The sequence below is a fragment of the Pristis pectinata genome, chromosome 20 (genome assembly GCF_009764475.1).
Source record: "Pristis pectinata isolate sPriPec2 chromosome 20, sPriPec2.1.pri, whole genome shotgun sequence".
NCBI lineage: Eukaryota > Metazoa > Chordata > Chondrichthyes > Rhinopristiformes > Pristidae > Pristis > Pristis pectinata.
The window spans coordinates 35314365-35326595 of record NC_067424.1 but is presented as its reverse complement, the minus strand read 5'-3'; the positions used below and the strand labels follow the sequence as shown (position 1 = coordinate 35326595).

Here is a 12231-nt window from a genome sequence, read left to right as displayed (position 1 = left end):
GCCACCGGACAGTCCCAGAACAGGACGAGTCTGACCCAGAGTCCCAGAGGAGGACAATAAACCAATCTAGCAGCCAAAACTGCAGCTGTGACTGAAATGGAACTGATAGAAGCCGAGAGTTGACGACCTGAAGCAGCAACGCATCACTGCCACCATGCAATTGGCTGGAATCCAGTTGCCCACTGCTTTGTTCCAGTAGATTTCTACCAAGGACTGCCTGTGATCGGATTGGCCATGCTGTGCCCCAATCACTTGGCACGTGTTGACCCCTCCAGTACTGTCGGACGTACCTGTTTCTCATAGAAGAAGAGGATGATGGCGGCCAGGACCTCAGTCAGAAGGATCAGGAGGAGCAGGATGAAGAACTAGAGTGACAGGAGAGGGAAACAGGTCCGTGAGTGACAACTTCATCCCCTCACACCAGGCGACGTCCTTCTCCCACACAAATCCCCTTTTCCCCATCTCATTCACATGCATGCACAGACCACACGTGTGCAATCACACACTCATATCTACACATGAGTACATGTATGTGCATACACATGCAATGCCTGTACACGCACACAAACGTCACGTGTACGTGCACACACTCATACATATCCTACATGTACACACACACCACATGTACATGTGATCTCTCACACACCCCACTGACACACACACACATGCAAACGCATGTCTCCAAATATCGGAGATGGCAATTTGTTCCCAGGGACAATGATTGAAATCTCAAGTGGTGTTAGACACAAATGAGAGGGTCGGTTGGAAGAAGTGCGGCCAGCATGAAATACATCACCTACAAACCACCGAGCTGTGGAACAAAGAGGAACGCAGTGTCACCAAGTGTGTCAGTGTTAAGGGCCAACTACTGATCTGTGGGGTTGATGGAGACAGGCTTGGTCTACAGTGCTGTACGGTTATCCATGTGCTGATGGATAAATTGTCTGGTGTTTGAATAATAAATTTTAGGATAATTATGCATACAAAATACGTAATTATTCTCAAAATATATACCATGAGGGAGTGGAGTCCATGTAGGGTGTGATACGTTAGTTAAAATAAAATAATTAATTAAAGAATGGGATTAATGCCTGACGATTGTAAATGGTTGACGCAGGCTCAATGACCGAAGTGCCTGTTCCTCGTCTTTCTCTCCATGACTCTGTACGGATACAGCCCTAATGTGGGTAAGTGGGATTAGTGTAGAGGGGCAAAAGGGTTGGCATGGACACGGTGGGCAGAAGGGCCTGTTTCTGTGCTGAAAGACTCTCTGACTCTAAGATTCTATGACTCAAAGTTGAGCCCTTTCCCAAACTCTAATGGTTTGAGCTGTCTGAATGTGACACCCGTTGCAGTGACAGCAGCTGCTTGCTAACCCTCTTCAATTACTTTGTGACTTGACCTCCCACAATTGACCTGCTTGCAGGCATTCCGGCTCAGACATAGAGAATGGTTGCAGGTGAGAGGCCAGCGGCCGGCTAATCCTAGCAGACACGTCGTTCCGTTGGTTAAGATCTCAGGAGCAAGAAGGGCAGCCTTAGCGAGAGGATAAAGGAATGCCCCTTTAAATCAGAAGAGGAAGAACATGCACTTGTGTGGCTCTCTGCATGTTCTCAGCACATTCCACAGTTGCTTATGGTTAATGAAATATCTCCTCAAATACAATGTCTTACTGCTGTAACGAAGGGAATACTGTGGCCAACTGGAACTCAAGAAACTCCCGGACACAGCAACATAGCAACAACCAGCTAAACTGTTTAATGAACGAAAATATTTTAAAAAAAACCTGCAGATGCTGGAAATCTGAAACACAGATTGGTGAAAACACTCAGCGGGTCAGGAGAAATCCCTTCACCCAGGGGATGGGGAAACTGTGGAATCCTTTACCACAGAAGGCAGGGGAGGTCAAATCATTTTGTATTTATATTACGAAAGCAACTTTTAGGAGGCATTTAGACAGGCATGTCAACCAGCAGGGAGTGGAGGGACGTGGACCGTCTGCAGGCAGATGTGCATTTAAATTGGCATCATGGTCGGCACAGATATCTTGGGCCAAAGGGCCTTTACCTGTTTTGTGCTGTTCTATGATCCATATTCAAGAAGGAGATGCAGTAAGATTCGGATTATCTGTCCCGTGAGTGTTCAGAAATCCCCACAGATCAGCAACCGGATCACTCCACTCCCTCCAACACACCAGGCCCTGCACTCCCTCTAACACCGGGACCCCAGTTCCCACACTCCCTCTAACACCAGGACCCCAGTTCTCACACTCCCTCTAACACACTGGGACCCCAGTTCCCACACTCCCTCTAACACTGGGACCCGAGTCCCCACACTCCCTCTAACACCGGGACCCCAGTTCCCACACTCTAACACCGGGACCCCAGTTCCCACACTCCCTCTAACACACTGGGAACCCAGTTCCCACACTTCCTATCACACACCAGAACCCTAGTTACCAAACTTCCTCTGAGCTTACTGGGTTTTATGGAAAATTTAATATTCTACTGTATAACATCTAAGGAAAGTGGATTAAAAGTTTGTTGAGGCATTGATATCCAATAAACCGAAAAATCTGTCAAAACAACACCAGGAGTCCAGAGTCCGGAGTCAACACAAGTCCGGAGTGTGCCGGATTATTGGAGTTTTATTGTGGCTATATTTCTTAATGCCGTAGGGATTGAGGGATGTGGAGAGGGGTGGGAACAGGGTGCTGGTGAACATCCGTGGTGATGGTGAATGATGGGGCAGTTAGATGGGCTGAGTGGCCTACTCCTACTCTCTACAGGGAGGACATCGAGCAGTACTTACCGAGAGAAGCAGGCATTTGTTTTCCTTGATGGCCCCTGTGCAGCCCAGAAAAGCCACCACCATGGTGATACATCCCACGATGATCAGGATGTTGGCGACGGAGAGGGATGGGAGGCTGGAGAGTAGAGCTCCGACATTCTGCATCCCCAGCATGTAGATCCCCAATCCCATGATGGTGCATCCGCAGATCTGGAAGAGAGAGGGGGAACAGTTTCTCCAACTGTGGAGAAGTCAGGGAGAGATACAAGCACAGAAGCAGGCCCTTCGGTCCACCGAGTCTGTGCCGGCCATCAACCACCCATTTATACCAGTCCTACGTTCACCTCATTTTTTTTATTCTCCCCACACTCTCATCAACTCCCCTCAGACTCTACCACTCACCTTGAGGCAATTTACAGCGGCCAATTAACCGACTGGCCTGCACCCCTTTGGTGGGTGGGGGGGGGGGTGTGGAACCAGACCACCCAGTGGAAACCCACACAGTCATGGGGAGAACGTGCAAACTCCGCACAGACAGCAGCCGAGGTTAGGATTGAACTCGGGTCTCCGGCGCTGTGAGACAGGGACACTACCAGCTGCGCCACAGTGCCACTAAGATACATGTCCTGCTCAAAATAGCATCAGAATCACCCTCAGTGCTACCTAAATGGTGTCCCACCTGCCTTCTCTTCCCCTCCCCCTCCCTCACTTTGTACCCACCCTGTGGTCCTCTGGGAGGGCTGACTTCGGAAAGAAAGTTCATCTACACTTTCCACAGGCACGTCAGGGTGCCAAGCATCCAATCAAAGACCCCACCCACCCGGGACATTCTCTCTTCTCTCCTCTTCCATCGGGTAGGAGATACAGGAGCCTGAGGGCACGTACCACCAGACTTAAGGACAGCTTCTACCCCACTGTGGTAAGACTATTGAATGGTTCCCTTATACAATGAGATGGACTCTGACCTTGTTGTGGCCTTGCACCTTATTGCACTGCACTTTCTCTGTAGCTGTGACACTTTACTCTGTACTGTTATTGTTTTTACCTGTACTACATCAATACACTCTGTACTAACTCAATGTAACTGTACTGTGTAATGAATTGACCTGTACGATCAGTATGCAGGACAAGTTTTTCACTGTATCTCGGTACAAGTGACAATAATAAACCAATACCACTACCAATGAGGGCAGGAGGGAGATGGCAAAGTGGGCATGGGGGGGGAGGGGGTGGTGAGGGCATCCAGAGATTCAGCAGAGGAGCCACTGTTTTTTTTAAATTAAAATTCAATCTAATTGCTTTGGTTGGTCTAAAGCGGTGCTCCAGTTTCTTAAGCTGGGATGCTAACCAACTAAACAGCATTGGGCTCAACACGGGCTGGTGACCCACTTAAGGTACGCTGGGGTAGGGTAGGTGACGTAAGAGGTGCATTTGTCAACGCCTCCAGTCACAGCACCTCATGGCCAGATGGAAAACTATTAAAGGCAGAGCAGGAACTTATCAGAACCAGAAACCTTGATGACAATTTTCATTTCGCATTCCACAGTCTGCACCGGACAGTGTGTGACACCGACACACTGTACAGTGAGGTATGCAAGGAATAAGGTTGGGATATGCACAGTATCGTACACTAGTTCACTGTATGGTGTGTGTGAGACACTGGCTCACTGTACAGTGAGGTACACATGTTGGGATATGCACAGTATGGTATGCTAGTTCAGCATGTGATACTGGCTAACTATACAATGTCTAACATAGCAAGAAGAAACCCAGTGTGACCCCAGTCACTGGCTCCCTTTACAGTGTAACACTGGATCAATATACAGTGGCTCCAGATTAGGCATCACCGATCCACACTGATGGAAATGTTCATCATGGTTCACCATGAATAAACAGAGAGGAGAGACAGTGGCACTGGCTCGCTCTGTGCATAGGACATACAGTGATGCAGTGGCACTGGCTTACAATGTTGCATGGGACATACAGTGGAGGAAAGGCAGCAGGACTCTGGGTCAGCATGCTGTGTGGAACACTGGCATTATACAGTGGGAAGGTCCACACTGGATCAGGGTACATGCAGGGCAATAGTTACATACAGTGTAAATAAACACTGCAGTACTGGTATCTTGTACTCTCGGGCACTCCTGTAACATCCCACAATGTACTGTAACAGTGGCTCACTGTGCAGGATGAATTATTACTTTCACCCATGGAATTTTTCTGCATGGAAGTTGTTCTGATACTTACCCAAAATATCAAGTTGAATGCAAATAGCATATACTTCAGAGTCTTTAAACATCCGAGAGCCATTTTGAGACTTCCACACCTGCAATAGAGAAGACCACTGTTATTCCACATCCTATAAGAGACCGACGTTGTGCACAATGTACAAGGCTTGGTCCTTCAAACACAGCTCATCTCTGTCAATAAAACCCAGCCTGAGAGACATTGCACAGCTCCTCAGACACAGCCCAATCTCTCAAGCACATTTCAACCCTATAAACACAGGCTTTCACTTTATTTCATTGCTCGGATGCACAGCTTGCATTCTTATCTACAGCTTTGATAGTTGGAGAGAGCAGGGGATTACCAGAAGCACACACTGACTATGACATAGGACTACCGTACACCAGTCAGGGGAAACTTTCTACGGTGAACTGGGTACTGGTTTTAATGGCCAGCAGTTGCCATGCTTGCTCTGACCTGTTCTCAACCAAATGGAGGAATGAGAAGGGGAGTTAGGGAGGAGTTAACCACTACATTTATCCTCAGAACCCTTGGGAACAGGGCGGAGGACAGAAAATCAAGGAGACTATCTCCCGTTACATAACGTCAGGAGCAGGAGGAGCCATGCGGCTCCTTGAGTTCTCCATGTCATTTGGTCAGAATATGGGTGACCATTCATTGGCCTTCAATCCACCTTCTTGCTCAATGACCATCACCGTTGTCTCCAATAAAATCTGAAAATTAATTTATTTCAGTCTGAGTGTATATGATGATTTTACAACTCCATCTGTATAGCTTTCATTGCTTGCCACTGTTCCGTGATCAGCAGGAGGGAAACAGTGCTAAAGACTGGGGGAGGGGGGTGGGTGGGCACAGAAGTGAAGCTGGTAAAGCCACAGTCTCCCAGCACAAAGACCGGGGTTCAATCCTGAACTTGGGGCACTGCCTGTGTGGAGTTTGCACCTTCTCCCTGTAACCGCGTGGGGTTTCCCCCCGGGTGCTCCGGTTTCCTCCCACATCCCAAAGACATGCAGGTTGGTAGGTTAACTGGTGACTACAGATTGTCCCTGGTGTGAAGGGGAGTGGTAAAATCTGGGGAAGTGTTGATGGGAATGTGGTGAGAATAAAAAATGGGATTAAAGTAGGATTAGTGTAAGTGGGTAGTTGATGGTTAGTATGGACTCGATGGGCTGAAGAGCCTGTTTTCCATGCTGTACCTCTCTCTGTGACTAGCTTACACAGTTTCTGCTTCTGCCACTTTATATAGAACGGGCTATTTAGCAACATGGCCCTTGCAGAGTTTATTTCTAAGCATCAATGGATTAATCAACCACGTTCTATCTGCATCTGTCTGTGTTTTGAAATATCACTCTCCAGATTCCAAGTCTTCATTATCTTATTGTGGATTGGTGCAGGTTCTACAGACAAATTTCCCACCATTAAGTGCTAAGAATTCCTTGGAAGTTCCTCCTCGACTCCAGTAGGAACACTGTGCCATAGCAGGGGTTTCCTGGGATCGGCAATGAGTTCAGTGGAAGGAGGACCTATTCCCCTACATTACTCAGCTGAGTGGGTAAGACTGGCAGATCGTAGGGGAACTGCAGATTTTTGAGTGGAAGATCTCCCCCAGTGAACTCCAGCACGTTCCCAACAACAGATATTAGGCTGACTGACCCGTGGTCTCTTCCTCTTGCAGGCTAACTGCAAGAACACATATAAATTGATTGTTGTCATATGTACCAAGGCATAGTGAAAATCTTTGCTTTGCATGCCATCCATACAGATCATTTCATCACATCTGTACATCGAGGTAGTACAAGAGAAACCAATAACCCAATGCAGAATAAAGTGTTACAGTTGCAGAGAAAGTGCAGTGTAGGCAGACGATAAGATGCAAGGCCACAATGAGGTAGATTGTGAGGTCAAGAGTCCGTCTTATCGCACATGGGGGCCCGTCAATAATTTTATGACAGCGGGATAGAAGCTGTCCTTGGTACGTGCTTTCAGGCTTTTGTATTTTCTGCCCGATGTGAGAGGGGAGAAGAGAGAATGACCGGGGTGGGAGGGGACTTTGATTATGTTGACTACTTTACCAAGGCAGTGAGAAGTGTAGACAGAGTCTGTGGAGGGGCACTTAACTTAAAATAAACATGTATTAAAAGGACCAGGCAGCTAAAGTATTGGTTTCTTAATACAAATATCCAGCTTCAGTACCCAGTCTGCTGTGGGGAACCGGGGGGTTTTAAATGAATGTTTAACATGGGTTATTATTGAAGGAAATGCTGGAGGAATTACCTACACAAGAAATAAACAGGATGGACTTCACACAAATCTAAGAAAATGACTAATCTGATCAGACAATGGCTTGCAAAATAAAAACACAACATGTCTGAAATACTCAGCAGGTCAGGCAGCATCAGTGGAAAAAGAGACAGAGTTAACATTTTTGATTGAAGTCCCTCCATCGGATCAACATACAGTGACACTCTGTGTAGACATTCCTCGGTGCAGAATGTGTAACGTGGTCACTTTAAGTTGGGTCAAGGCGCGATCTCGGGGACAAGGGAGGGGCTGAAGTGGTACCGTTCTCTTCTCTGGGTATGAATATTGTGGGTTCAAGTCCCACTCAAGAGACTGGATCAGTAATGGAGGCTGACATTCCACACCAATGTTGACGTCTTTGGGATGTGGGGATGAAACTGGAGCGCCCAAGGGAGACACATGAGGTCGAAGAGAGAACATGCAAATTCCACACATGTTAAACTGGGGCACTATCTCCACTCCCAAGTGACCGACAAAAATAAAACAATTCCAGGAAGATCAGGGAATCGCCCAGGTCTCCAGGCCAATGTTTAACCCTCAACCAGTCACTAAAACAAAACCGTCCAGTCCCAGATGTCATTGCTGCCTGTGTGGGCTGACTGTGTGCTCATTTGCTGCTATGTTTCCAATGACGACAACCAATCAGAAAAGGAAATTTGTTTGCTGTAAAGTACCTTGGGGCATCTCGGAATGATGAGAGTTGCTATAGAATTATAGTGATATGTAGAAAAGCAAATTACCCAAGGAAGATGCAAGGAAATTGGGGTATCGGAAATCATAGGACAAAATAAGTAGCGGTGCAACCTCCACCCCAGGCTTCTGCCTCGTGATCACATTGATGCCTTAGCAGAACCTCACTGTGTTACAAGCTGACTCCTCTGTTCTCAGTGTATGCCCACATCCTGCTTTTCACTTCCTGCTACAAGACATTGCACACTTCAGCATACAAACAAGCAAGAGAGCCCTGCAAGAGCCTCACATGTTTGCGAGATGGTTATCTTCAGCAGTATGTTCATTCACTGCCATGTCACCCCCCACACACAGAAACACACGGACACTCAGACACACACACCAAAAACACACACACACACCACTTGCTGCATATCTGCTAGCAGTCAAGCTAGTCATTGAGTCATACAGCAGGGCCATTCAGCCCATCGAGTCTGTGCCGACCAACAACCACCCATTTACACTGATCCCATTTTATTCTCCCCACATTCCCATCAACTCTCCCCAGAGCACCACCTCTCACCCACACGGTAGGGGCAACCTACAGCGGCCAATTAGCCTACCAATCCACACATATTTCAGATGTGGGAGGAAACCAGAGCACCCGGGGGAAACCCACACAGTCACAGGAAGAATGTGCAAACTCCACACCAGGATTCATTCATTGATCTTAAAATTCCCTTCTCAGCTTTTAAATCTCTCTGTGTTCTCATCCCTTTCAATCTTTGTAATCTCCAAGAATGTGTGAATTAGGTGCAGGAGGAGGCCATTCACCCCCTCAAGCCTCTTCTATCTTTCAATAAAACATGACTGATCTTATTGGATGCTCCACTCCACATTCCTGCCTAATACCCCCATAACTTTTCACTTGCTTCCTTATCAAGAATCTACCTACTTCTGCCTTAAACTTATTCAAAGATTCTACCTCACCACTCTTTGAGGAAGTGTTCCAAAGACGCACAGCCCTCAAAGGGAAATAATTTTGCCTTATCTCTGTCGTAGTTGAGCAACCTCTTGTTATTAAACAGTGAGGACCGGTTCTAGACTTTCCTCTCCATATCTGCTCTGTCAAGACCCCTCAAGGTCTTATACATTTCACTCTTGCTCTACTAAGCTCCAATGGATACAAGCCATAGTTGTAGGGTGATAGTTGTACAGCACAGAAACAGGCCCTTTAGCCCAACTCATCCATGCTGACCAAGGTGCCTTCCTGAGCAAGTCCCATTTGCCTGCGTTTGGCCCATATCCCTTACGTGCCCAACCTTTCCTCATAAGACAACTTGCCTATCCCAGGTGTGAATCTGTTATTCCTTCTCTGAACCGCTTCCGAAGCACTAATCTCCTTCCTTAAGTAAATATAGAACATAGAACATTACAGCACAGTACAGGCCCTTCGGCCCACAATATTGTGCTGACATTTTATCCTGCTCTAAGATCTATCTAACCCTTCCCTCCCACATAGCCCTCCATTTCTCTATCATTCATGTGTCCATTTAAGAGTCTCTTAAATGTCCCTAATGTATCTGCCCCCACAACCTCTGCCGGCAGTGTGTTCCACACACCCACCATTCACCGTGTAAAAAACTTACCCCTGACATCCCCCTTACATCTTCCTCCAATCACCTTAAAATTATGCTCACTCATGTTAGCCATTGTCACCCTGGGAAAAAGTCTCTGACTGTCCACTCGATCTATGCCTCTTATCATCTTGTACACCTCTATCAAGTCACCTCTCATCTTCCTTCTCTCTAAAGATAAAAGCCCGAGGTCACTTAACCTATCCTCATAAGACATGCTCTCCAATCCAGGCAACATCCTGGTGAATCTCCTCTGCACCCTCTCTAAAACTTCCACATCCTTCCTATAATGAGGCGACCAGAACTGAACACAATACTCCAAGTGTGGAGTAACCAGAGTTCTATAGATCTGCAACATCACCTCGTGGCACTTGAACTCAATACCCTGATTAATGAAGGCCAACACACCATACTCCTTCTTAACAACCCTATCGACCTGTGCGGCAACCTTGAGGGATCTATGGACGTGGACCCCAAGATCCCTCTGTTCCTCCACGCTGCTAAGAGTCTTGCCATTAACCTTGCATTCTGCCTTCAAATTCGATCTCCCAAAGTGTATCACTTCACACTTTTCTGGGTTGAACTCTATCTGCCACTTCTCAGCCCAACACTGGAACACTAAGAAAACCAACACTGTACAGAATAGTCCATTTGAGGCTGTCTAAAATGGATGCATAATCTCCCTGCTTTGTACTGTATTCCTAATAAGCAACAACATTCTGTTACCTTCTCTAATTAATCGCCGTTCCTGCACACTTTTGTCAACCATGTACTAGGACCCCAGATTCCTCTACTTCTCAGAACTCTGCCATCTCTCACCATTTCAATATAATTCCTTCCTATATTACCTGCCAAAATCCTCCATCCACACCAATGTCACCTTCGACACCAGGAGCTTTTATGGTGCACAATTATCTTTGATTCAGCACCTTATCAACTGCCTTCTGGAGGTCTAAGTGTATTACATCCATCAGGCCCCCCAGCATGTTACTTCTTCAAAGACGCCAATAAATTAGTTAAACATGGTTTCTCTTTCACTAAGACAACTGTATGCATTTCTCTAATTCTGGCCTTGACCACGCAAACCATTGGTGCCTGCACTTTCCCCTGTCAGAATCCTAAATTTGGAATTCCCTCCCTAAACCTTGTTGCCTATCATGTATATGTGTCTCATATAATGGTATAAGATACTCTTCAAAACCTACACTGTTGCTGAGACGTTTGGGCCCCTCCCCCATTATTTCCTAATTTGGTTCAGAGTCAAATATTATTTGACAGTTCTGGAAGTGTTTTGGGATGTTTTGCTGTGATAAAGATTCAGAAAATAGAGGTTATTGTGTTTTTTTAATCAGCTTAGGTTTTTTTTTCACAAAGTTGACCATGATTTCCTTCCACTCCAGTTCTGTGAGCAATGAGGCTACTGTGGGACCCAGATTGGGCTGGAGGGGTGTGATGGGGCAGGTGGGTGGGTAATTTGTGAGGTGGTACATTTCTTCCACCAATTATGTTTGGCTTCCTGATGAATGGGTCAAGTTAGATATTAGTAATTAGATAGATATCTATTTATTAGTCACATGTACATCAAAACACACAGTGAAATGCATCTTTTGCGTAGAGTGTTCTGGGGGCAGCCTGCAAGTGTCGCCACGCTTCCGGTGCCAACATAGCATGCCCGCAACTTTCTAACCCGTACGTCTTTGGAATGTGGGAGGAAATCGGAGCACCTGGAGGAAATCCACGCAAACACAGGGAGAACGTACAAACTCCTTACAGACAGCAGCCGGAATTGAACCCAGGTCACTGGAGCTGTAAAGCGTTACACTAACTGCTACACTACCGTGCCGAAACCATCCCAAACACACCTTCTCCATTTCGAGCTCTACTGGGCCAGAGTTGTCCACCAGTCACTGAGTTGTTACACATTCCCAAGGAGGCCTTGAGACTACCCTTGAATCTTTTCCTTTGTCCACCTGAGCCGAGTGGAGTGTTTGTTCTGGGAGTCTGGTGTCAAGCACGCAAGTTAAATGAGCTGCCCGTCAGAGGTTACGGTGTAATTAGAGCCTCAGTTCTGGGGAGGTTGACCTGGGTGAGGACACTGACATTGGTCACTCCAACAGTGGAGCACGATATGTGGCTGATTAGTTAACTGGCTCGTCAGATCCCAGTGAGGGGAATGCTGGCCAATTGATTTTGTATGAGACCACATTTCAGTAAAGGTGAAGTAATTGGATCCTGCACTGTATTCAAAGAGGCTCCCCCTTATTGACAGCCATTATTTATTAACTGATGTGGTACGGTTTCCACCAAGAAAAAAATGAGCACCCGCAAGACCCTTTCAGTCGTGAGGAGTGACTGGAGAGGCTGGCTTTGTTTTGCTTGGGGTGGAGGAGACTGGGGGGCGACCTGATTGAGGCATACGAAATTAGGAGGGCATAGACAGGGTAAATAATAGGAAACCTTTCCCTGTAACAGACGTGTCAAAACTGGAAGACATGGGCTTAGGTTAAAGGGGAGGGAAGGCTTAGAGGGAATCTGAGGTAGAACGTTGTCACCCGGAAGGTGGTTGGAGTCTGGGATGCACTTCCTG

The 12231-nt window shown here is 46.8% G+C and overlaps 1 protein-coding gene across 1 annotated transcript in view; it reads right to left on the bottom strand.

The window, feature by feature from the left end:
* Positions 1 to 12231, bottom strand: part of LOC127580689 (leukocyte surface antigen CD53-like) — a 36212-nt gene that overhangs the window by 11729 nt on the left and 12252 nt on the right. Inside the window, exons 2-4 of the mRNA XM_052034445.1 lie at positions 5038 to 5116; positions 2812 to 3000; positions 291 to 365 (exon numbers count right to left, since the gene is read on the bottom strand). Coding sequence (XP_051890405.1) covers positions 291 to 365; positions 2812 to 3000; positions 5038 to 5100 — 327 coding nt within the window. The 5' untranslated portion in view covers positions 5101 to 5116. The remainder of the gene's footprint in view (positions 1 to 290; positions 366 to 2811; positions 3001 to 5037; positions 5117 to 12231) is intronic.